This window comes from Temnothorax longispinosus, chromosome 6 (genome assembly GCF_030848805.1).
Source record: "Temnothorax longispinosus isolate EJ_2023e chromosome 6, Tlon_JGU_v1, whole genome shotgun sequence".
Lineage (NCBI taxonomy): Eukaryota > Metazoa > Arthropoda > Insecta > Hymenoptera > Formicidae > Temnothorax > Temnothorax longispinosus.
This window is the reverse complement of record NC_092363.1, coordinates 916,919-941,035: the sequence shown is the minus strand read 5'-3', so window position 1 is coordinate 941,035 and position 24,117 is coordinate 916,919. Positions and strand designations below refer to the sequence as shown.

At 36.6% G+C, this 24,117-nt stretch overlaps 3 protein-coding genes across 4 annotated transcripts; 2 read left to right on the top strand and 1 right to left on the bottom strand.

The window, feature by feature from the left end:
* The first annotated feature begins 97 nt into the window (after positions 1 to 97).
* LOC139814551 (adipokinetic hormone/corazonin-related peptide receptor variant I-like) lies at positions 98 to 21,569 on the top strand. Of its 2 annotated transcripts, XM_071780869.1 has the most exons (9): positions 98 to 207; positions 17,325 to 17,600; positions 17,683 to 17,831; positions 17,977 to 18,082; positions 18,172 to 18,379; positions 18,561 to 18,684; positions 18,926 to 19,058; positions 19,896 to 20,030; positions 20,283 to 21,569. In XM_071780869.1, the coding sequence occupies exons 2-9, from the start codon at positions 17,325 to 17,327 to the stop codon at positions 20,337 to 20,339; spliced, it is 1,188 nt and encodes a 395-aa protein (XP_071636970.1). In that variant the 5' UTR covers positions 98 to 207; the 3' UTR covers positions 20,340 to 21,569. The 2 variants fall into 2 exon arrangements, with proteins under 2 accessions (XP_071636970.1, XP_071636971.1); XM_071780870.1 differs by lacking the exon at positions 20,283 to 21,569 and having other exon boundaries at positions 19,921 to 20,018.
* On the top strand, positions 7,537 to 10,462 carry LOC139814552 (uncharacterized). The gene is made up of 3 exons (XM_071780871.1): positions 7,537 to 9,117; positions 9,616 to 9,935; positions 10,033 to 10,462. The coding sequence occupies exons 1-3, from the start codon at positions 9,036 to 9,038 to the stop codon at positions 10,378 to 10,380; spliced, it is 750 nt and encodes a 249-aa protein (XP_071636972.1). The 5' UTR covers positions 7,537 to 9,035; the 3' UTR covers positions 10,381 to 10,462.
* On the bottom strand, positions 13,047 to 14,309 carry LOC139814840 (putative protein MSS51 homolog, mitochondrial). Its single transcript, XM_071781331.1, has one exon. It carries the CDS (start codon positions 14,307 to 14,309, stop codon positions 13,047 to 13,049), a length of 1,263 nt encoding a protein of 420 aa, XP_071637432.1.
* Positions 21,570 to 24,117: the final 2,548 nt, after the last annotated feature.

Here is a 24,117-nt window from a genome sequence, read left to right as displayed (position 1 = left end):
TGCGGAATTGTGTAAGAGATAGGGGTTCACTTTCTTTATAATCTCCCGTCTTATTTTTTGTTTCTTAATATAATAAAACGACTCGGGCGCGGCCTTATTAGCCAGTTCTCAGAGCGCCAGAACAGTTCGTAAAACAGTCTACAAAAGGTAGCGGACTAATTCGAGCCTCAATATCTACGACACGCTCGGACCTGCGCTGAAGCCTCGGTATGTCAGCGAGAAGTAAAACGAATAAGTATTATAACGCACCCCGCACGATGAGGGTTTATTGTCAATAGGGCGCAGGGGCAAAACGATTACGAGTAGATCGCGATTGACGGATGTCGCGAAATATATTGTTTTGCACTCGGTACATTCTGCCACGCTGATTTACGATGTAAATCAAGACTACGTGGTCATTCAACACGGAACATTGCAACGTGAAAGAGGTTTTTATCCTCGATTTTTCGCGTAAAAACAACAAAATGATATAAACGCCTCGTAAAGCATATATTTAAAAAAAGATGTGAAATATTTAATTTCTCCTTCACAAAATTATATTACCTAACTTAACTCAAGTGACATGTATTTCAAAAAAAAATATGAAATCTTTAAATTAAATTGCGCCAATTGCAAAGAGATTATTATATCACAAAATTGCGTTACCTAATTCAACCTAAGTGATGTTATTTCAAAAAAAATATATGAAATCTTTAAATTACGCCAACTACAAAGAGAATATATAATATTGCTTTGAAAAATAATTGCATAAATGCTTATGCACCTATATGCAAGTTTGTCTGGATTGACCTTAAAAAAACAGCGCCAAGTTTTTTACAAGAAAAATTTATTTATTTTATTTTAATTAAATATTTTTATTTTATAATGTTACCTCTTTAATTATTTGTGATTAAAATGATTCTTTGTAATATTATAATTTTGTTAGAAACGGGCAATATATATATAAAAAGCGTGAAGAGATTGTGTAGGTGTAGACATCTGTGAGCATAGTGGATTTAAAAGTGGCGATTCGGTGGAATGCTCATAGATGGCATCGGTGTTACAGTTCCCTAGTTATCTTTAGCGTTAAGGGGATCCTGCAGCCGTATGATTTACCGACATTATCGTTTTTTGATGGATCTTTTAATTGGCTTTACAGAATTGCAAGTTTTTGGTCTAGAATTAAAGTACGCACAAAAATCTAGGGCAGAAAACGCGATTTTATATCAAAAGCACCAAAAAATTAAAAATATTACTTATTTGGGCACATACGCAGCTGTCACCTGACAACAATATTTGCTTAAAATAAATATTCTGCAGTTTATACATACATAATTTTTATCATCTGCCCTTGGGAAAACATGTAGGAATAATATCGTGCAAGTAGAAGTAAGATTCAATGCGTACAAAAAAAGATCCATTGAAAAATTATTTTAGTAATGCAAATACGGATGCAAATGACAAGAAGAGCAGCAACAGTAGTTGCCGGATCTTGCGAGAAATGGCGAGCAATCGAAAAAAAGGACAGATGTCATTTCGTTAGACAAAGACAGATAGGGAAAACAAAATTAAAAAGGTTGACATTATCGGCATCGAGGAAGTTCGCCAGTCACTGCAGGATCCCCTTAAAGAGATGCTAAAACCTCAACAAAGTTAGCCCCCCCCAAGTGGATTATTGATATATTTTTTTTACCAATCGTTTGGTAGTTGATTGGTAGTATTTGGTACCGTATTCAAAACGTTCGGTAGTTTCTCGTTTTTCTAGGAAATCAAAAACAAATTTTTGATCTTCTTTTAGCCCCCCCACTTTGACTGTGGTAGTTTTTTTTTTTTTTTTTTAATCGATTGGCGATTGATTGGCAATGTTTGGTACCGCATTAAAAACTTTTGGTGGTTGCGCGTTTCTTTAGAAAATAAAAAAAAAACAAATTTTTTATCTTTTCTTAGCCCCCCCCCCCACTTTGACTGTGGTAATTTTTTTTTTTTAATTGATTGGCGATTGATTGGCAATGTTTGGTACCGCATTGAAACCTTTTAGTAGTTTCGCGTTTTAAAAAGAAAGAATTAATTGTCAACAAATTTTTAACCTTTTTTAGCGCCTACACTTTGACTGTTGGGAATTTTAAATTCTTTTTTCACCAATCGTTTAGTGGTTGATTGGTAATGTTAAGAGCTGTAAGTTATTGAAAATTTTATTTTAACATTCTAGTTATGTATAGTGACGATTGCACACATTGTGGGCATTCAGGAGCGCATACGTATGTACACGCACTAGGCTCTGGGGTCACTCTTTAATATAACTCGGATCCCTTATTGCCATGTGCCTGTTGTGGCGACTATCCAAGATTTCCGGAAGCATGCATTCGTTATAGAAGCGTATTAGACAAGGCAGCATTTGCTTGTCCCAAAAAGCATTGTCTCTATCTACGTGCACTATTTTCATGCTTTTCGGTGTCCATATGGCAAAAATGCAATGCTGTCGTTGCGTTATGTTTAATTGGCCTTGAATTTGATAAAAGAACCGATGCTTTTCATTTAATTTACCTGGGTCTTTTGCATCAAAGATGTTTTTCAAGGCGGGTAATGTTTAATGGCTTCTTCTATTGCTAAATGTTCGGCCGAATGAGGTCATTTAATCTCCACTAAGCCATCGTCATCAATGAGTCTATCAGGAGAAGCACCCAGGTATGGATATTTGCAATCAATAAATAAGCCGCAAGGTTTGATGTCTTTGTTAAGTTTTGCGGCTAAAACTTTTTTTGCTACTGGTTCGTGAACGCGACCATATGCCATGGCGGCGGTATCAACAAACGAAGAATATAAAATATTCTTCACTGTTGTTACACAAGACGTTGTTGCTCTCATGCGACAAACCATTCCAAAATTGGACGCTGTCAACATGACACGTCTCAATGAACACCACAGCTTGGAATCACTTTGTTGTCTCGTATCGCGTTCAGTTTGTTCCCAATTTTTCCCATACTCGAACAAGTTTTCCATATGCCTTTGTCGATTTTGTTCAAATACATCAGATGGGAGATCTGGCTTTTGCGATTGTAGGCCATAATATTTATCTGTTCCTGATTCTCGTTTAAATTTCTTTCGTTTGCCATCTTTTTGTCGAGATTCTCTGGTTCTCGTAATTTTTTTTGCCGTTGCTCTTCAAGTTGTTTGACAGTAGGAGGAACAGTTTTAGACATGCCTTTATAAACTTCCGTGAGGACTTGCTGCGTATTATGTTGCAGAACTGCTCCCGTAATTCTAGCATTGTACGAACCTCGTTTGCCAAAATGAATGCGTTTTCCACCAATTTCTTTGCAGATTATCGAATTAAACGATTCTGCAAAATTATTGGTTAAATTTAAGAGCAAGCTGTCAGAATAAACACCGAGATAAATAAGAGCACTTTCTATTCTTTCATATAGACCATGCAGTTTCAAACGTGGTACGTAATTTTTATTTCCGTCAATTTCGCACTTTTGACCGCGTTCCTCACATCGTTTATGTTCACCAAATATGTGACTAGCAATATTTAATATGTCTTTCCGTAGTTCTGTAGCCTTACAATGATGAGGTTGGTCTTGTTTTTGTCGTTCAGAAGCTAGTCGCAAAACTTCTCTCCGTATTTTTAAAACGCTATTGTCTACAACTTTTCACATTTTAATAAAACCACGCATTCTTTTTGGCTGAGTCGTTTCAGCAACGGCTTTCAGTTTTTTACAAAGATTACGCAGTAGATGATTGGTGCATTCTATTTTTTTCACCGTTATCATCTGTTCCTGGTACGGTTTATTATTAATGATGGAGTGATATACGTTACTATCTCCATCGGCGATAACCGTTTTGTAAATAAGTCCGTGCATCGGAAGGCTAAGTTTAAAACCTTCTGCAATAGCATCACTCTCCATGCTTGTAGAGGCTGCGTTGCGATCAAAATTTTTATAACATTTGTGCGTTTTCGCAGCGCAACTCTTTCGTTCAGCCATGTCACATATCGCGCAATATTTATTGCGGATGTCAACGAAGAGAACTTTCCTTGTGCGATAACCAATTATTGCACCTACACCGGAAAGTGAGTCGTAGGCTTTACCGTACGATCTCTTCATCCAGCTGCCATCCGCAACGACAGTTATATATGGAATACCATTCACAGTTTCGTTTTTGTCTAAGGCGAGTTGTTTTTCTTCTTCGCCTGCTTTTATCATATTTTCCATGGTTGTTTTTCCGAATTCTTCGACTAGATCTTCGCGATATTTTATATACGTAACCTCAGACATACTAAAAATATTCATAGCTGCACATTGCTCATTCAACTGGGCATAACCATTTCCAGTTGTGATAGATGCAGCTACAGCAGCTTTATTAATATCGAGTTTTTTTGGTTCTGTAGGTTCGGACCAGATGTTGTCTGTATAATGGCACATTTGGCATTTGAAGAACAACTGCGTCAATAACCCTTTGCGACGAGCGTTTATGAGTTTCCAATCTTTAAATTGGCACTCTATTCCTCGCGCATGATTATCGAATGTTCTGTGGATCTCATTCAACATAAATGAAATGTCGACAATGCTACGGCCTTCAAGCATGCACTCTTGGATACGATTTGTATCTAGAAGGCCCGTATTATCGATGACAAGGTCATCATCATCATCGCTCTTTTCGACATTTAAATTGCACATACTTTTATTTTCTTGCGACGGACACTGCGTTACTTTGGTATTGCAGTTTGAATCCATCATATCGGACAATGTTGAGTCTCGGAAATTGATGGATTCGTTGTCCATACTTGCCGCAATTTTTGCGTCATTTTCTTGACGCCTCTTCAGAGCCTGTCGCCTGTAAAGAATAATAAAAATATTAATATATGAAACAACATTTGACAGAAAATTGGTGTAATCGACAATAATGTTGAGTCGATATGAAATAAATTTGAAAGAATAGTGTAAATATGACAGCAATCCTTTGTTTATTTTTATTTTATAAAACTAAGTATATAAGAATAGACGCTTCAGCTTTTATATTACTGCAAGTAACTAGCCTGTGTCAAAACAGATGCCTTTGACATTTATATTGTTATTATTAGAGGCCAGTATAATCACAACATATGCTTAATTCTGTCATTTTTTAAACCAGTGCCGTCAGAATAGACGCATCAGCTTTCTGTATTAAAATATTATTATTAATATTTTCCATTAATTTTTATCGTAAATGCCAGTACCGTCAGAACAGACGCTTCTGATTGTTATTAAAATCAATACCGTTGGAACAGACGCTTATGACACTTACTCTGCCACAGTACCGTCTCAATAGACGCATCTGCTTTCTGTATTAAAATTATTAATATTTTCCATAAATTATTATCGTAAATGCCAGTACCGTCAGAACAGACGCTTCTGATTGTTATTAAAATCAATACCGTTGAAACAAACGCTTATTACACTGTATGTACTATACCATTACATTACTAATGATTATACCTACTAAGTATTATTACACGCTACGAACATGCATAATTTTTAGTTCAATGTTAAAATAGACAAAGGATTGCGTATTTATCTTTTACACAAATACTACTTATATTTTAGATATTTAGATTCTAAAAAAACTTTAAAAAAAAATTAAAATTATTAACATTTTGCAATATTTTACATTATGTCACAGAACAAAATTTGTGTGTGTGTGTGTGTGTGTGTGTGTGTGTGTGTGTGTGTGTGTGCGTGCGTGCGCATATATGTTAATATGCACATGATGTTTACAAAAATATTCGTGAGAAAGAATATTATAGTAAGAAAATTGACCTAACCTTTATATAAAGTTTTATATAACAAAAGTTCAAAATGTAAGAAAACCGGTCTGCCTGTCAGTCAGTCAGTCTGTCTGTCTGATTAAATTTGTCTATTCGTAAATATCAAGAGATACGGTAAAGCCTCGCGACAAGTACACGCGGAGCGAGACCGCACCATGACTCTTTTACGCGAACGCACGAGTTGCGAGTACCCAAGATTTTGAGATCTCAATAACGAGTGAATAGATCAAATTTTAAGTAGGCTTGAGGGATTTGTATAATAAATATTTATCAAAGTGTTATCATAAATGCATAATGTATACTAACCTTCGTAACGCTCCTTTCTTCCGGGACAGTCTGTGGCAATACAAAGGCTTTTTCTTCTCCAAATGTTTCAAACCCATATTTACTAAATTAGTCTCCAATACTCACTTTACCGTTCACTTCACTGTTCACTTCACTGCTCACTTCACTGTTTACTTCACTGTAGCACGTTTATTACACTCGCGTCACTACACTATCGTCGCGACACTCGCGACAGTATCTATCTATATCTATCTATCTCACTCCGCGATCGTCGTTGATTTGTCATAAACATATACACAGGTAGATCGTGTTCACAATTTACATTACTGGTACTGAAAATCTGTACCGTACGTAATGTGATTTTTTATATATTTACATTTGGAATAGATTTGTGTAGTGGCAGTACACGTAAGAACAAGGCCGTAATATGTGTCATGTAAATGCGGTAAATAATATTACGGCATTTTATCCGCGGTATTAGTAATACTATGTCATTCGCTGGAGCCGGTACGTATTATAATAGTACAAATTCATATCAATGAATTAGTAAAAAATATCGTTCAAAAAAAATTCCTAATATCTACTACAAATGCATAAATATGAATTTGTAAAAATACGTATCGGCTCGAGCAAATATCATAATATATATTACTAATACCACGTAAACATCATGATATTATTATTTATATGACACATACTACGGCCGTGTTCCGATATATACTGCCCGTACTAAAAATCTATTCGAAATCTAAAAGTAAAAAGATTCACATTACGTACTCTGTCAGAAATAATTAATGGAATCGACGTCGATGCGTCGATGAATGGTTGCTTTCAAATACTGGTTGATATTTTTATCTTTTTGTCTTTATCATAATTATGTTATGTTCATTGAATAATAGCAAACTGTTGTACAACATTTCTATTCGTTTTTTTCGGTTCATTCTACATCAATACACAGTATATACATACACTAAGCTTTCTAACTTTGCGTCAATTCGATATAGAGTAAAGACTATGATTTAGAAATAGATAACAGCTTTATCAATGAAATATTAAAAATTACTTATATACAGGGTGTCCCATTATAAATTTGACAGCGCTATATTTTGCGAACGGATGACTTCATTGAAAAACGTTTCAAGTAAAACTTACTCTGTTTTGAGGGGAACATATCTTAGGATGAACACGTTTTTCTTAGGTGAAGGTGTTCCTGAGATTTTAAGGTGACCTTTGTTTATTTTAATGGAATCATACAATTTTCTTTATATAATATAATTTCTCTACTTATTTGGCATATAAAAGTATAAAGGTAAAGCTATCAAAAAATCAATAGTTTATGGGATATTTGATATTATATATTGATACTTTTATATGTAGCATAGTGAGACAAATCAATTAATGTGAGAAAAACATAGTTACTTTCCAAAAAAAGTATGTAATTGCACATTACAAATTGCATTTTTTTTTTTTTTTAAAGCAACTATGCGTTGTCTTTAAATCAACTTACTCGTTCCACTATTTTACGCATAAAAGTAGGTACAGTTATCAAAAAATGAATAGTTTACAAGATATTTTATATTTCATGTCAAAATATATGCCAGAATAAAATATAACATCTCGCAAAATATTGATTTTTTTATAACTGCTAGCTTACCTGCTTTATGTGCCAAATAACTACAGGAATTATGTTATATAAAAAAGATCGTATAATTCCATTGAAAAAAAAACAAAGGTTACTTTAAAATCTCAGGAAAAACGTGTGTCCATCAAGATGTTCCCCTCGAAACAGAGTAAGTTTTACTTGAAACGGAGCAAGCAACGCGATGCATTTTTCAAGTATTTGCAAGAAAGTATTGAAACTTCTCGTGCGACTGATGTACCGAGTACGCAACCGAGATAGCCATGTAGCAAGCGTGGCGCAGCGACTGAGGTGACGGACTGAGACGTTGCAGGTCGCGCGTTCAAACCCTGCTTTTCCCATTTTTTTTTTTTTTTTTTTTTTTTTTTTAATGAAATGTACATTAAAATGAATAATTAGGCAAGAATGTATAATAGAAAAATTATTATTTTATTATTATTGAATTTATTTTCCAGTTTCAAAATGATACCAGCACGCCGAGCAGTGAGCAGCGAGCGAATTCATCGCGAATTCGTCGCAATGCTTGCCGTTCGCTGCGTGACAATTATTTTCCGGCGCAATATCATTGAAAACGGAAACAATTGTCACGTCGTTCGTCAAGCGAGCCGGCTATAGCAGCTCGATCGACGAGCGGACGAGAAGCAAAAATGCAGCGCAAGAGAGACAGAATATGGATGTCCTTTTCTAAGCGCGATTCGTTTGTTTTCCGTCGCAAGGATAGACCGAACTCAGCAAAGTAAAAAAAACATGCGATAGAAAAAGTTTCACGTGATCGAGACCCCCCGACCCGGCAGCTCCTCAGTCTCAGTGCCAGTGCCCTGCCCATTTGAATACGCGACGTAATCCTGCGACGGTCTCGCGGAATCCTGCGTCGTAAGTGACCGGTCGGCAGGGTCGGCCCGTCGCGAGGCACGGCGTGAGCCGGAAGTGGCGAGTATCGCGTATTATACATCTACGTGCATCGTGCCGCGAGCGGAGACGCGTTTGATAAAACGCGCGTTGTTTGTCCCTCTCCTCCGTCCCGGAGTGGAGTGCGCGGTCGGGCGACCAAGTGAAGGAGCGAGCGAGCGAGCGAATGACGGAAAGACGGAAGGACGGACGGACAAACGGACAGCGAGGCGAGAAAGGAAAGCGGGAAAGAAGTGCGCGAGGAAGAAAGTGTGAGCGATAAGGAGCGATAACGACTAGGAGAGCGAGCGAGCGAGCGAGCGAGCGAGCGAGAGAGAGAGAGAGAGAGAGAGAGAGAGAGAGAGAGAGAGAGAGAGAGAGAGAGAGAGAGAGAGAGAGAGAGAGAGCAGCCGCGACGACGGCCGTCGGGAACGTAAAATGCGTTCGGCGGGAACTCTTGGTGACCGGCGTGACCGCGTGACCGCGATAGAAGATAGACCACGGCGGATATATCGTAAATGTAAGTATTACATTTATGTCACACGTGCATGGAAAAAGGCCTATCACACACGCGACGCGTGCGTGATAGGCCACTTTCCACGCATTTACAACATAAAATAGGGTATGCAACACGTGCGTGAATTTTCATCTTCCAGTACTTGTTGCATAAATAACTATTATATTATACATTTATAATATATGTATAAATTCTGGGTTGGGAAGTAACGCATTACTTGTAACGTCGTGACCATTACCGTTATGGAAAAACGTCATGTCATTACCAAATCGTTACTATAAAAAGATAACGGTAATGGTAACGGCGTTACAAGTGACGCGTTACTTACAATTAGTACTGTTTTATGAATGAATATACTTCCGTGAAGCGAGCGCTTCGAAATATAATACAGAAGCACGTGGTTCACGAATGTATATCCTTGTAAAAAACGGTGCTGATTGGATAAACTTTATTTATATATAATTTATTACAAATATAGTAATTTTATTTTTTTTATTTCAGCCAAAAGTGAGAAAGGTGTGGCGAGCAAGCTGCCGCCACCGACCCCATCGACGACGACAGCAACGGCGAAAATGCCTCCGCCATCGACGACGACAGCAACGGCGAAAATGCCGCCGCCGCCTCCGCCATCGACGACGACAGCAACGGCGGCAATGCCGCCGCCGCCTCCGCCATCGACGACGACAGCAACGGCGGCAATGTCGCCGCCGCCTCCGCCTCCGCCATCGACACCGATGCCACCGACGATGACGCCACCGCCGCCGCCGACACCGTCGCTACCACAAAGCGAGGAGAGAAAGCGAGCGAGCGCAATGCATAAGGTAAGTAGAGTAAGGGCCGCTACAGCAATGTAGCGAGCGTGCATGCATGCGTCGAGTAAAATGATTTACCCTATACATATACAAATTTTTTTTACAGATCGCAAATCATGTGGTGCGTCGAGCGCTGCAGAACCAGCGGAGAAACCTCGGGAAAAACATGAAGTACGCCGGTGGAGTACACGCGCAGCCAGCGTATACTCCACCGACGGCGTACACGCCGCCACAGCCAGCATACACGCTGCCACAGCCAGCATACACGCCGCCACAACCAGCATACGCGCCCCCATACGCGCCCCCATACGCGCCCCCATACGCGCCGCCATACGCGCCGCCATACGCGACGCCATACGCGCCGCCGTACGCTCTGCCATACGCGCCCCCGTACGCGCCGCCATACGCGCCCCCATACGCGCCGCCGTCGGCGTCAAGATGGTCTTATATGTAGCCTTATAATTGCCCTTATATGTAACTCATATAGACTCATTACATTATAAACTGTAATAAATAGAGTTTCTTGTCCTAAATTACATTACCGTTTTTCTTTCTTCAAATATACCCTAGAATCCTAACACCACTCTTCCAGAAAATCCTGATTTTACCATACTAAGAGTAGCTACCCAGTGTACTTGTAAGAGAGAAAGAGAGAGAGGGACAGGGATGAGAGAAAGGGAGAGAAAGAGAGAGAGGAATAAATGGGTGCATGCAAATTAAATACATAGGAGAGAAAGGAACAATACGAAAGATATATGTCCTTGTCTAACAAGGCATCTGTACGTAAAGTTTAGGTACTAATGAAGGGTGAGATTGTAAAATAATTAGTAATAATTGAAAAATGTAAAAATGTCTAACGCGCGATATCTGTACCACATATCTTTCAAAGCTCGTTCTTTGAAACGGCTTCATAGATCGCAAAATCCTTTTACAGGAGTAAAGTTTAGGTACTAATAAAGGGTGGGATTGTAAAATAATTAGTAATAATTGAAAAAAATGTAAAAATGCTAACGCTATATCTGTACCACATACCTTTCAAAGCTCGTTCTTTGAAACGGCTTCATATAATTTTAATTCGTCAAATTATTATGTTATATCATAATTTTAATTTAATATTTAGTTTGAATTTTTTATTATTATTAAGCCTCAAAATATTTTGCTATTAAAACGTACAATTTATTTGCAAGCGAGCCGATTCCATCGTCCCGGGAAGAAAGATTATGTATAATTATATATAGGTAAATATATATGATTATATATATGAATTTTGTCTATATATACATATATAATTATATATAAATATATATAATAATATTATATAATCATATAAAGTTATATATACTTCCATATGAATCTTATATGGATCCATATATGAGTGCATATATGATCTATTGTTCATATCTAGTTATATTTGGAATTATATATGTCCATATATAATCATATATAATCATATATATTTATATATAATTATATATAATTATATATTTATATATAATTATATATAATCTTATTTTCCCGGGGTGCCTTTCGTATTGTTCGGCCCTGGCTGGCTCGCTCGCTTCCAAAGCCGCACAAACGTACGTTTTGACAATTTTCGGTTTCGACATCGGCAACACCGAAATGTCATGTATGTGGTAGTAGCATTGTACATACGATCTACTACTAAATTCATAACAGCACCATTTGGCATCACTATAAGAGAGGTTAGGAAAAAGGATAGGTGAGGAAAAGAGGGAGTCTAAGGAGATATAAGATTGCAATTTTTTTAATCAATAAAACGTTTTTTTATGTATCATGCGATACATTTTGTGTCGGTATATGAATAACGTTCTTCTTTTCACCGCTTTGAATTAAGTCGCCAGGTCGTCACTGTCAACGCGGAGTTAGCTCGCGAGCCAGCAGGAGCCTTAATTTTTGTGAGATTTATATAACAGTTAAGACAATCATATGAAATAAAACACAACTAGTTTTGTTGCAAGTTTGTTTATCAATGTCATGATTATATTAAATCCTAAAGCTTGTACAAGCAATTATATGCTAAATTACACATAAACCATTTATCTTAAAACAATCTAATTCAAGATTTTTCAATGATCTCGCAAAAATGTCTCATTAATATTTTATTAAAATAAATATTAATACTCTTAAAGTAGTTTCAATAAATATAATGAAACTCTAACTATACATCTATCATCTTGGACAATAGTTATAATCTGGAAAACACTGCAACAATTTCTATTTATATTTAAGTGCACCGCGATATGCAGAGGTTGATTTGACTACCTAATTGTAACCATGCCTCTTATTCATCTTTTATTATTCGTACCCAAGAGTTGTGAAATATTAGTAAAATATCTTTTACTGGGCATTACGCGCGATACAGGCATCAAATTCAACATAATTAATTATAATGCTGCCTGGGTCTGGCCAAATTCTCTTAATCAATTTTTGAGACTTGTGAGAAAATTCTTGGAAAATAAGAAAATCATTAGAATTTTAGACAGTAGCAGGTCGTCAAAATGCATTCTTTAGAGAAAAAATTTTAAATTTTGTTAATCTCAGCACAATAAGTGTATGTTGATAACTGTTATTAGTAGCATTAATAATCTCGTTAAAAAATACATGCTCCTCGAAACGATACTCACGTACAAAAGGGTAGGAAGCCAGGACCACACACTCAATCTCTGCCATTATTGCGATCATCGACTGTCACAGGAAGCTTTTCACACATGTGATATCAAAAAATATCGAAACAGAAACAATTACCATCATAAATGCTTGCTACATATTTATTACAAAGATATAAATATTTATTATAAAAATTATCAAAAAGTTTTGTCTTCATTACAAACAGAACTAAAAGCCATTGTAATAATATTTTACGTTACCGCATCCACTACTGTTATATTTATAATCCATTTATGCCCGACTGATATAAGATAATCGATTCAACAAGTAAATAATGGCTTCTTGGATTATAAATATAAGTAGACATTCTTTCATTGCATTTCTTAAACGTAAAATTCCATTTAACTCGTATTCTTTTATTTCGCACACGCAACGTTTTTTTCGCCAAAAAACACAGCCTTCAATTCGTATGGGTAGTTTAAATTACGCGTATCAGTTACGAACAAAGCTTCGGTAGATAATCATATACTGATTATGATAACACACGCGCTCTGACCCAAAGTCTCTATGCGGTTTGCAACTGGCGAATGGGTTCTTTCCGCTACCGAAATAATCTAACTCCTCACCCAGGATTGTGTTCATTTTGTTCATCCCCTTCTCAAGTTCCCGTTGCTTAGAAAACGTTAAAATAAACGGACAATTCTGTTGCGCTAACGCACGTATGGATGGCGCCCATATTTCCTTATTATTATGTTCCTCAATACTTAAGTGAAATCCTACAATCAAGTCCGGTTTTGTGAATGTCGAACTGTCCACATAGTCCTCGTATGACACATCGTGGTACTCAACAAACAAACTTTTGTTCCCCAAAAAAAAGTTATCATCAGTGCGTGACGGATCCAATTTATCTTTTAATTCCGGCCCTATCATTACAATCATTATTGATGTCACGGGCTCCATTAACTGCAGGAAAATTTCCCACGTCCATAAGGTGGTTTCTTCGAGGTAATTTGCACCTACAATATGAATGATTAGAAATGTGCCTTTTAGAACATAGTTTAACAATCCCACAGCATAAAACAGCGTCAAGGGACGCGTCAGATATTCTGAGGAATAGGCTGCCCAGATATTGTACTCCATCTCCGAGTTAGTCTGAATATACACAAAAGCCTTTATAAAGTCTCTCATGTTGTGAACTGCAATAGTCGTAGAGGAACTGTGCAAGACACTATTCGGAAATGTGCAGTATCCTTCTTCTATAGAAAAAAATAATTTTATACGAAGACATAGTTCCAGAGGAGCGCAGATGTCCCAGTGGTCAATGTGGTTTTCGTGAATTTGACAAAAACTGGCAGCACACTTCTTACAACTCTTCAACGACTTCCATTTGTGGCAAATTAGGCACTCGTTTGGAAAAAAGAACATATCCATCTCACTCACATTCAGGTCACGTCCTAGCCTGGACGACACTAGCTGCATGAAGGTCAGCTTCTTGTCGGCCCATTCCTCCGTAGTTTCACCGCAATAATCCATGTTGTAGTTTCGCAGCACGTTCTGTATGGCTTTGCACAAAGGTTTGTGCTGCTTCCAGTGCTGCTTCTGATGTTCAGGACCACAATAGGCGATCATCTTGCAGCCACCGCATCTCTTCAATTGGACGCCGTCGCCAAACCGTTTGCAAACGTGACACATGGTCGCGTAGAAGAACAACTCGGTGTAGTCGTTATTAATTTGATTACTTGCTTCTGATTCCATGATTTCTGCCTATACACAGTCTCGTTATATCAAAGTCTCCTTATTCAGTGTAAAGGACAAATATAGTGTTTGGAATGTTGTGATTTCACCCGTGATTTATCTTGCACCCGTAAGATATGAGCGTTAAGCAAAATATGACGAAATTGGTAAAATAATTATCATTCCATGCGATGAATAGGAAGGATACTGTTTTTGCTGGTTTATCAAATAGAGGATTCGTGTGCACTCCGCGTATATCCACGACCGCTTGCTTCGTGATGCGATAGTACTCAAACACCATGCAAGCTTTTTTAGGCCGCTATTAACTTAGTTCTGGTATTTGCATAAGACAGACTCTGAAGCCTGCAACAAATAAACGTAGTCGTTAGATAAAATCTCGAGTGTCTTTTGAATCGCAAAATCTGTAAATACGCTCTTACCTGTAAATATATATGCTGTAACCTGACCTACGTTCCTAATCCTGTGATGAACGAGCTTTTGTCGTATTTTATACAGAATTAATTTGTTATGCCGCGTCGCCGGTTGGTGACGGCTTACGGCAAAACGTTTATTATTTTCGGGATCTCTTGACCTTACGAGTTGGGACTCGGTAGGCACAGGCGAGCAGACTAGGAAGCGGTCGGGTTCGCAGGTGGAACGGGGTGTAGGCGTCGCTAAATGAACTTCACTTCGTTTTACTTTATATTGGAGCTTTATTTCAGCGCCCCTTTTACACTTACTAACTTACACTTGCATTTGCCTTTCACAATTACTATAACTCGCACGCGCTTTGTAAACCTTCGCGACACGGCTTATGAGAACGGTCACGGGCAGAGTCTCCGGTGTATTACTCTCCGTCGCGGCTTCTTCGACGGTCCCTTATATTGTTTTAAGTTATGCCCTGTCGGCGTTTTTCTGCCGGGTTCAACGGTCCCCCAAATGAGGTCGGTCAGTGACCGCCCAAGCAACATTTTTCGGTTAACTTTCCGACTAAGGACTACTTTTTTACTAATCACAACGTTGTAAGCGGTCCAAGAAAGTTATAAAATGTAACTTATAATTACTAACGTTTTTTGGACGTTGTCTTAACGTTAAAATTACGACGTGCTTTTTTTATCACTTTCCCAACGTCAAATTCGAAACAGTTTAAGTCCTATTACCCGACGTTAAGATATTTAACGTTCGCCTGACGTTATACTCTGCACCACACTTTTCGAGCGACTTCAATACGTAATTCCCAACGTAAACCAATGTTTTGTTATCAAACGTTGTAAAACGCTAACGTTGTGAAACGTCGCCTGTGGTCATTTCTGACTGACATTAAGGAATCGCGAGAAATGGTAACAAATTCTGCCTAAAAGAATGTAGAGCAGATTACTGCTGCGTCAAGTGGGCATCGCCGACGGCAATTCGCGGCGTCGTGCGTGAGCTACGAGGACTATGCGACGAATGTTGACGATCCACGGCCGAACCGGTCCATCTCATCTCACGCGGTTATCGTCGCGTCGTCGGGAAGCAACGCGCGCGCGCCGCGTGATTCACAGCTCGAGAGCGCGTTTGCTCGGCTGCACGGCTGCCATAACCATGCTCTAGATCACCATAGATGGTATTGCATAGGTCAAATTTTTTTTTTTTATTCAGATAAAGGAAAAACCGTGGGGGTAGCCCATGTGGTCATAATAGCGAAACCGAAACTAGTTGTATCACATCAAAACAAAACGACTTCGACTAGATTAACATGAACGCCTCAATAAAAGCGTCCCAAACAGAAGTTAAACTGCGTAATATAAATTCGTAAACTCGTAGAACTTTGAACTCGAAACTGTGTAAGTGTATGAATGTATGTATAATTGTTCGTGTATGTCCGCGGTGTCGGGAACTCGGTATTGCCGTAGGTGCGTTAAGCCCAAGGAACTGCGCGGATCACTTCCTCCTGCGGCCAGGTCGGATTTGGTTAAGATATACGACTCATTCGCAAATCTAGTATAGAATTTTCAACTAATCGATACTTTATCGACATGTTAAGTCAGTTTGGCGACCTTGTTAAGACTTTTAGTCAATATAGGTGCAATTTTGCCTACAGTGGTATACTACTTAGTTTGTAAAAGTCTGAAAAAGTTCATTATTTTATACGAGAAAACAAATCTTAGTAAAATTTATCGCACCTTTTACTACGTAAAGTTTCATATACCGGGTTATGCCGGCGGTGAAAAGTGTATGCGTGAACTATTTCGGGGCTACCGCACCTCCCCAAAAGCAGGGGGGGGGGGGGGGTGCGTGAACCTCGGTTCGCGTGGAAAGTGTATGCGCTCTTAATCTAGACATTTATTAAAAATAAAGTAAAAATAGGTAAAAAAAAAATAGGTAGGGTGCATATGTTTCGGACTCCCCCGATTGATTATCACTTTCGGAGCCACAATAAAGGTTTTTACCAAGAAAACCGCAAGAAAATATCAAAATTTGGAAAAGGCCCTATTCTGTAGAATTACCGAATAAAATATAGCAGATAGAAAAAAACGTTAATTTACTTATTGACAATGATGTAAAAATAAATATTTAAGAGATCTTTTTATATCTAAATCTTATTTCTTTTCTTTGACCGCGTTTATCTATACTTTACTATATATTGAATCGCAATTCGCTTCTTAATGCAATGCAACCCTTTGAACGTGATGTAACCTTTGTCCGCTGCGTTAAAGGCTAAACACAAATAAACACGATCTGGCAAACATTCGTTTCGACTAATTGCTTCCGCTGCGATTGTTGCGTATTTTGCTGGAACAAACTTTCTCTAGATGCATTAGTCCGATCTATTATTTCCCAAACTTTCCGAGCTAAAAGTGTGAGCATTAGATATCTCTCGAATTTACGTTATATAGCAGATATTATAAGTTTTATATTACATTATCCTTCAACATTTCTTTCATTATTTTATAAAATTTAGAGTAGGGAGAAATATTTTTTTGCAATTAAAACAGGGAAATAAGTGTTGCGAAATATATCTCTTTTAACACGATCAAAATGTGACAATTTCAGATGATTGATAATTTGATCTTCAATGACATGGGGAACGTAATGCAATTGGGCGAGACCGAGGACGAAGAGAGCCTCAAGTGCAACGACACGGCTCACGCGGAACTGCCAATCGAGTTGCGCTTCAACGATGGCCATTTGGTGACCATAATCACTTACAGCATCCTCATGGTGATATCGGCCACTGGAAATATTTCCGTGCTGACCATAATAAAGAAACGAAAGTCCAAGTCCCGGATACAGAACCTCGTGGTGCACCTGTCGATCGCTGACCTCTTTGTAAGTATAACAACTCGGACGCGCAAAATAACTTAATTACGATAAACTAACACAAGACGTGTTGTATCTTATCATCGTCCAGGTGACATTCCTGATGATGCCGTTCGAAATCGGATGGGCAAGCACAGTGTCTTGGGAGGCGGGAGACGCGATGTGTCGCATAATGGCTTTCTTCAGGACGTTCGGCCTGTACCTTTCATCCTTCGTAATAGTCTGCATAAGCATAGACAGGTCGGCACAACAATACCGTAAATCGCGATCATTCCACGACACATTTCCTTTCTTCGGTTGATCGAACATTTTAATGTTAACACGATTTGCGATATTTAAGATGATCGCACATAAGATTGCGCGTTCACGTAGCTGCGTCTTCCAGATATTACGCCGTAATGCGACCCCTCCAGATACTAGATGTTCACAGGAAAGGGAAGATACTGCTTATGCTTGCGTGGATTGGTTCCGTACTTTGTTCCCTGCCACAGGTGTACTAATTTTTATACAAAACAAGCATAAAATGGCATTTATCGCTTCGTGAATGTCGTTAAACAGCGTATGTCTCGTTCCTTCGTAGATGTTGGTGTTCCATCTCGAGACGCATCCAAATCATTCCTGTTATACCCAATGTATAACGTTCAATATCTTTCCATCGTACGTACACGAAGTTTCGTACAGTCTATTCGGCATGGTGGTGATGTATTGGTTCCCCCTGATCGTAATATTCTACACTTATACCAATATTTTTATGGAGATCTGCCGTAGATCCAAGGAGAGGAACGAAGGTACGGCCGAATGTAATTTATCGCGTTGTAAGAACGTAAAAAATTATTTGGAAAGCGTTATTTCGAATCGCTATTTCTGATTTTATTTACAAATACAGATCTAATGGTATATTGTTCAATGCTCGGTAATGAATGAAATGATGCGCGCGATTGCGATACATTAAACAGGGATTCTTTGCAGACAGAATACGTCGTTCCTCGAGCGGTTTCTTAAGTCGAGCGCGGGTGCGCACTTTAAAAATGACGATAACCATTATCGCCGTCTTCCTTATCTGCTGGAGTCCTTACTACGTGATGAGCGTTTGGTGAGTCTGCGATTACTTTTAATTTCCGCAGTATTTTTTCCGTCGATTAAAAGTTAATCGCGATACTGGAACAGACTTTGCCATGCCGACATTCACGGTCACAGATACCTACGCAAATTTTATCTTACGAAAGAGAAAAATAAAGTTGCACGTTACTTGGTGTTTTCTGGGTAGCATCCCAGATTGATAAACTCCTCGCTACTGGATTCTATAATCTTTATCGGCGAACGCGTGAAAACAGGTACTGGATCGATCGACAGTCGGCCCTCGAAGTCGACCCACGCATTCAGAGAGCTCTTTTCTTCTTCTCGTGCACCAACTCCAGCATGAATCCCATCATCTACGGTATCTTCAATATACGCCAAAGAAACAAGGTAAGTGTCTATCTCGAATGGATATAACGGCGCAAATTCTCAATAAAAGCTTCTAGCGCGAAATTATCATTAACTTCGTTACGTATAACATTTCATATAAAAATCACGAATTGTTTAATCGACAAAGTTTTGCATAAAAGATTTAGATATTCGACACGCGTAACGATCTTTGCAGCCAGGGTCAATAAAATCCACAGTCAGTTTGAGCGTGAAATGGAACTCGATTCAGGACAAGTTCGTGTAATCGTCACATTAATTCGATTATCCGCGCTCTACGTGTCGTTAACACGTTCCACGTTTGTCCATGCAATTGCAATATATATATTTAATACAATATACCTTACGAAAGCAAGAACGAATCTATAACACTTGCATTAGAAAATTCCAATAGAGCGAAGCGAGAAATAATTATTCTACCGAAAATAAATAGGAAATGTTAACTAAACTCTTTGAGATATAGTTATGAACAATAGAGCTATTATATTACGTTTGAATATTTCCGCCAATGGCTGCCATAGTTACAATAGGCGGCCGATAGTGACGGCGGCGGCGTTACTTGTGAAATGATTAATTTGTTAATTTTTCAATTAAAATGCAATAAATCATTAAAATTATGATGGAGCAATAAGGAGCAATGAAGGAGCAATCGTTCTATGCCGTATTTAGTTGCATAGAGTTATTATAAATATGTTTTTCAATAAAAATTAGAAATTTTTTGTTTTTATTAAATATCTCAAAAAAATAATAATTTTAAAAGAGGAGCAATTGTTGATTCTGAGGGAGCAATTAAGGAGCAATTGTTTGAGCTATAGTTCATTAAAAAATATGAACATGCAGCGCCAACTTATTTCCGGTTTCGAAGAGGCATCGTCCGTGCGGTCACGCCCTCTCGGTGGATATTGCATTACGCGTGAGGAACTGCAAGCCAGAAAGCGGGCACTGATGGTAACGGGGAAGAACTGCAATTGCAAGGTAAAACAAAGAAATAATACGTATATAAATACGTATTAGAATACGTATATAAATATGTCCAAAAGTTTTCTTTCTTTTGTATAATCTCTGTTCGCATATAAAAAAAAATAATCTGAAAAATAATTAAAAAATAATTAGCAAAATAACTATTGCACTGGTTTTTTTTTGTTTAGTAAAATTGTGATTAGATTATATAATATTCTATATGTAATCGTATATAATCATTAGACATTTGGATTTTTTTAAATGTAGATTGGTGGAAAATTTCGATACTTAAATAAACGAGTAACAAGAAAAAGTGGGCTTTGAGAGTTAAACGCGGTTAGAAATATGCCTGAGTACCTACTTTATTATATATATATATATATATGGGGCATTCCACGCTCCACGCCAATTCGCAAGGGGTCAAACTTCGACCTTTTTATTTTTGATGGCCGCTCGTTTTTTAACAGGTCTTTACGAGTATTAGACCTCTGTTAAATTGTTTCTATAATAAATGTAGCGTTTCCGAAATAGAGCCTGCGCAAAATGAGGACTGCAAAATTTTCAATGAATTTTTTCGCCTATTAGACAACGTCTATGAAAAAAATTCATGAACATAAAATACGCTATTTAGATCATAGTTTAAAAAAAAAATTATCCCAAATTTTTATAATAATAATTTTAAACTAATAAAGTAAAAAAACACACAAAAATTTGAATATCTCAAAAACCCCATTTTCTATTTTTTTGAAATTTATAGGGACTATTCTAGGGAGTATTAGAAGAATTTTAAGACTAGTTGGAAGTTGCGCAGAATTTTTGGGAATTTTTTATAAATTTTATTGTGAGGCAGTAGTAATATTTGACTCACAAAAGTGTAGTTAAAAACGCGTTTCAGACAATTCTTTTTTACTAAAGCATGATGAAGATCTCGGCATAGCACACGACAATTGCGATGAATAGTGTGGGAAAGGCGAAAAAAATAGATTTATGAGGAAGTTTAATTCAATAAGTACATTTGTTTAAGAACATATTATTTATAATTTTATTATTTTGTGCTCAGTACAATCACTCGAAAATGAGTAATCTTTAACAATTAATTTATAATTTTTGGTATGACTTGGTATGACGCAGTGGACACGTTGAGTCTGAGGTATTCTTTTTGTTTGATCGTACCGACCTGTCAAAAATTCGGCGGCAATTTCATGATTTTTTTTGTCCCAATACTTGACAGTGATGGATGGCAGTGTGCCCGGTTCATTAGCCCAATTGAATAAATATGATATGTTCTTAAACAAATGTACTTATTGAATTAAACTTCCTCATAAATCAATTTTTTTCGCCTTTCCCACACTATTCATCGCAATTGTCGTGTGCTATGCCGAGATCTTCATCATGCTTTAGTAAAAAAGTATATCTAAATCGATTCAGAATTGTCTGAAACGCGTTTTTAACTACATTTTTGTGAGTCAAATATTACTACTGCCTCACAATAAAATTTATAAAAAATTCCCAAAAATTCTGCGCAACTTCCAACTAGTCTTAAAATTTTTCTAATACTCCCTAAAATATTCTTTATAAATTTCAAAAAAATAGAAAATGGGGTTTTTAAGATATTCAAATTTTTGTGTGCTTTTTTACTTTATTAGTTTAAAATCATTATTATAAAAATTTGGAATAATTTTTTTTTAAACTATGATCTAAATAGCGTATTTTATGTTCAATGAATTTTTTTCTTAGACGTCTAATAGGCGAAAAAATTCATTGAAAATTTTGCAGTCCTCATTTTGCGCAGGCTCTATTTCGGAAACGCTACATTTATTATAGAAACGATTTAACAGGAGTCTAATACTCGTAAAGACCTGTTAAAAAACGAGCGGCCATCAAAAATAAAAAGGTCGAAGTTTGACCCCTTGCGAATTGGCGTGGAATGCCCCATATATATATATATATATATATATATATATATGGTATTTAACATTATATTTAACAAAACATGATTATATATATTATATATAATCATGTTTTGTTAAATGTAAATAAAAGAAATAATAAAGTCGATGATACCTTGTCGATTTTTAAGAATTTAAACTCAAACTTGAAATTGTAGAAATTTTTGGGGAGAAATAATACGTCTCTCTAAATTCTTGGAAAACTCAGAATTTGAAATAGTGCAAACCTCCTTGCTGATTTATATTTCTTCTGATATTTCCTTCTGGAAATCGTAATTTGCATAATTATTAATCGACTCAGGCAATTAGCTCTTTTTTTATTTATATATGTATATATTACTATATAAATTAAAACTCGAGGGTCCTCATATTACTTTATTAAATTAAAACTTTAATTTCTTGATCAAGAGACACAATAGTGTCTCGCATCACAGTAGTGTAGGCGCAATGGCGAGGCACACCGTGTAATCTATACTCTATACACGAGCCGACTAGTTGAGAAATCCTTATTGTTAGATTATCTCAATAACGGCTGAACCGGTCAAGTTTTGAGTAGGCTCAATCGATAGCTTGGGTTTGAATTATTTAATAAATGTTTTTTATTTTCTGTCTACGTGTCCTACGAGCGGAGATATTTTGACGCAAAGTATGAATTGTCAAATTTACGTTTAAGAAACATCATCGAAATTACATATATGTTTTAAAAGCAAGATCCTAAATAAGACATTTTAAAGACATCTTAATCTAAAGACATTTAAAGATAATGTCTCAAAAACGTCAACATATTACAGCTAGATGTCTTTCTATAATTGAATCTATAATAATTGAATGTGACAATATCAAAAAATTATCGAAAAATTTGCAAATTACAATTCCGAGAAGGAGATATTAGGAGATAATTCCATAAAACGTCTTCGATATTTTAAGACATTTCTTAGATCACTTTAAGACGTCATGACATATTTTGGAAAAAAATTATATTTTTTCAATTATACACTTTCTTTGTTAGGATATTGGAAAAAATATTTACTTTATCATACGAAGAGGGAAAGAAAGTAAAAAGATGATTTTTTATTGAAATCGCCTAAAATAAATATAAAACGTATTATTAAGATATTATTTTAGTACTTGATGATATAACATTTGCAAATAATTCGATCGTACTGCGTAATTTTATTATATTGATATTTTTTGCACGACAGAATGTGTACGTGTTGTTTTTATTTATATTTCTTTTATGCGTATTCAATATCAATTCGCGCTACGTAACACAATTTTTTTCTTACAGGAAAAATTGCAAAGTTGAGGAAGTCTAAATTTTACTAATAAAAAATTTAATTACACAGTTTTTATCATCTTGCTTTTAACGCAGATTACCTAACGATCATATGCAAAATGTTTTGCTGTTCTAGATAAAACGAGAACAATATTTTAGACTTATAAATCTACATTGCGTGTACAAATTACAATTTTATTATGAACAATGGACTATGTATATGTTTATATTACAATTTTATTACGGATAATTTATAGTCTTGCGTTATGATGCAAAATATGATGGATTAGCTTATTCTACAAATTAATGTGTAACTTTTTTGTTATATATTCTTCATTATTCCTCATACATTACGCTGGATGTTTTCTTCGTGATAAAATTGCTAACCGATATATGTAGCAAGTTGTCCCTACTATATACATAACTTAGAGCAACTTCCTTTACAGTATCAATCTATCTCGTTCGTGCAGAAAGTTATTCTAAGTTATGCAGATCACAAAGTGATCGCTTTTGCCGCTGCAAATTGAAAGGGCCGGAAGCGATCAAGCGTACACTGATGGAACCTAATACCTTTCTATCAAAAGAAGTAATGACGGCCATCGATTGTGTGACAACGTGATTTCGCGGCGTCGAAATGAAATATCGTGATATTTAATATTTAATATTCGCTTCCGATTCGGGATTACTTTCTGTATTTTAAATTTTATACATTTTAAATATATACATATTAATTTATATTAATAATGAAACAAAGTTTCACACAGAATATTTTACATAATTTAGACACAGAACGAAGTATGCAAAAGTCACGGTATATTTACACAACAAATTTGTTAATAATAATATAGTAAAACCGCAGTACAATCAAAAGTCATGA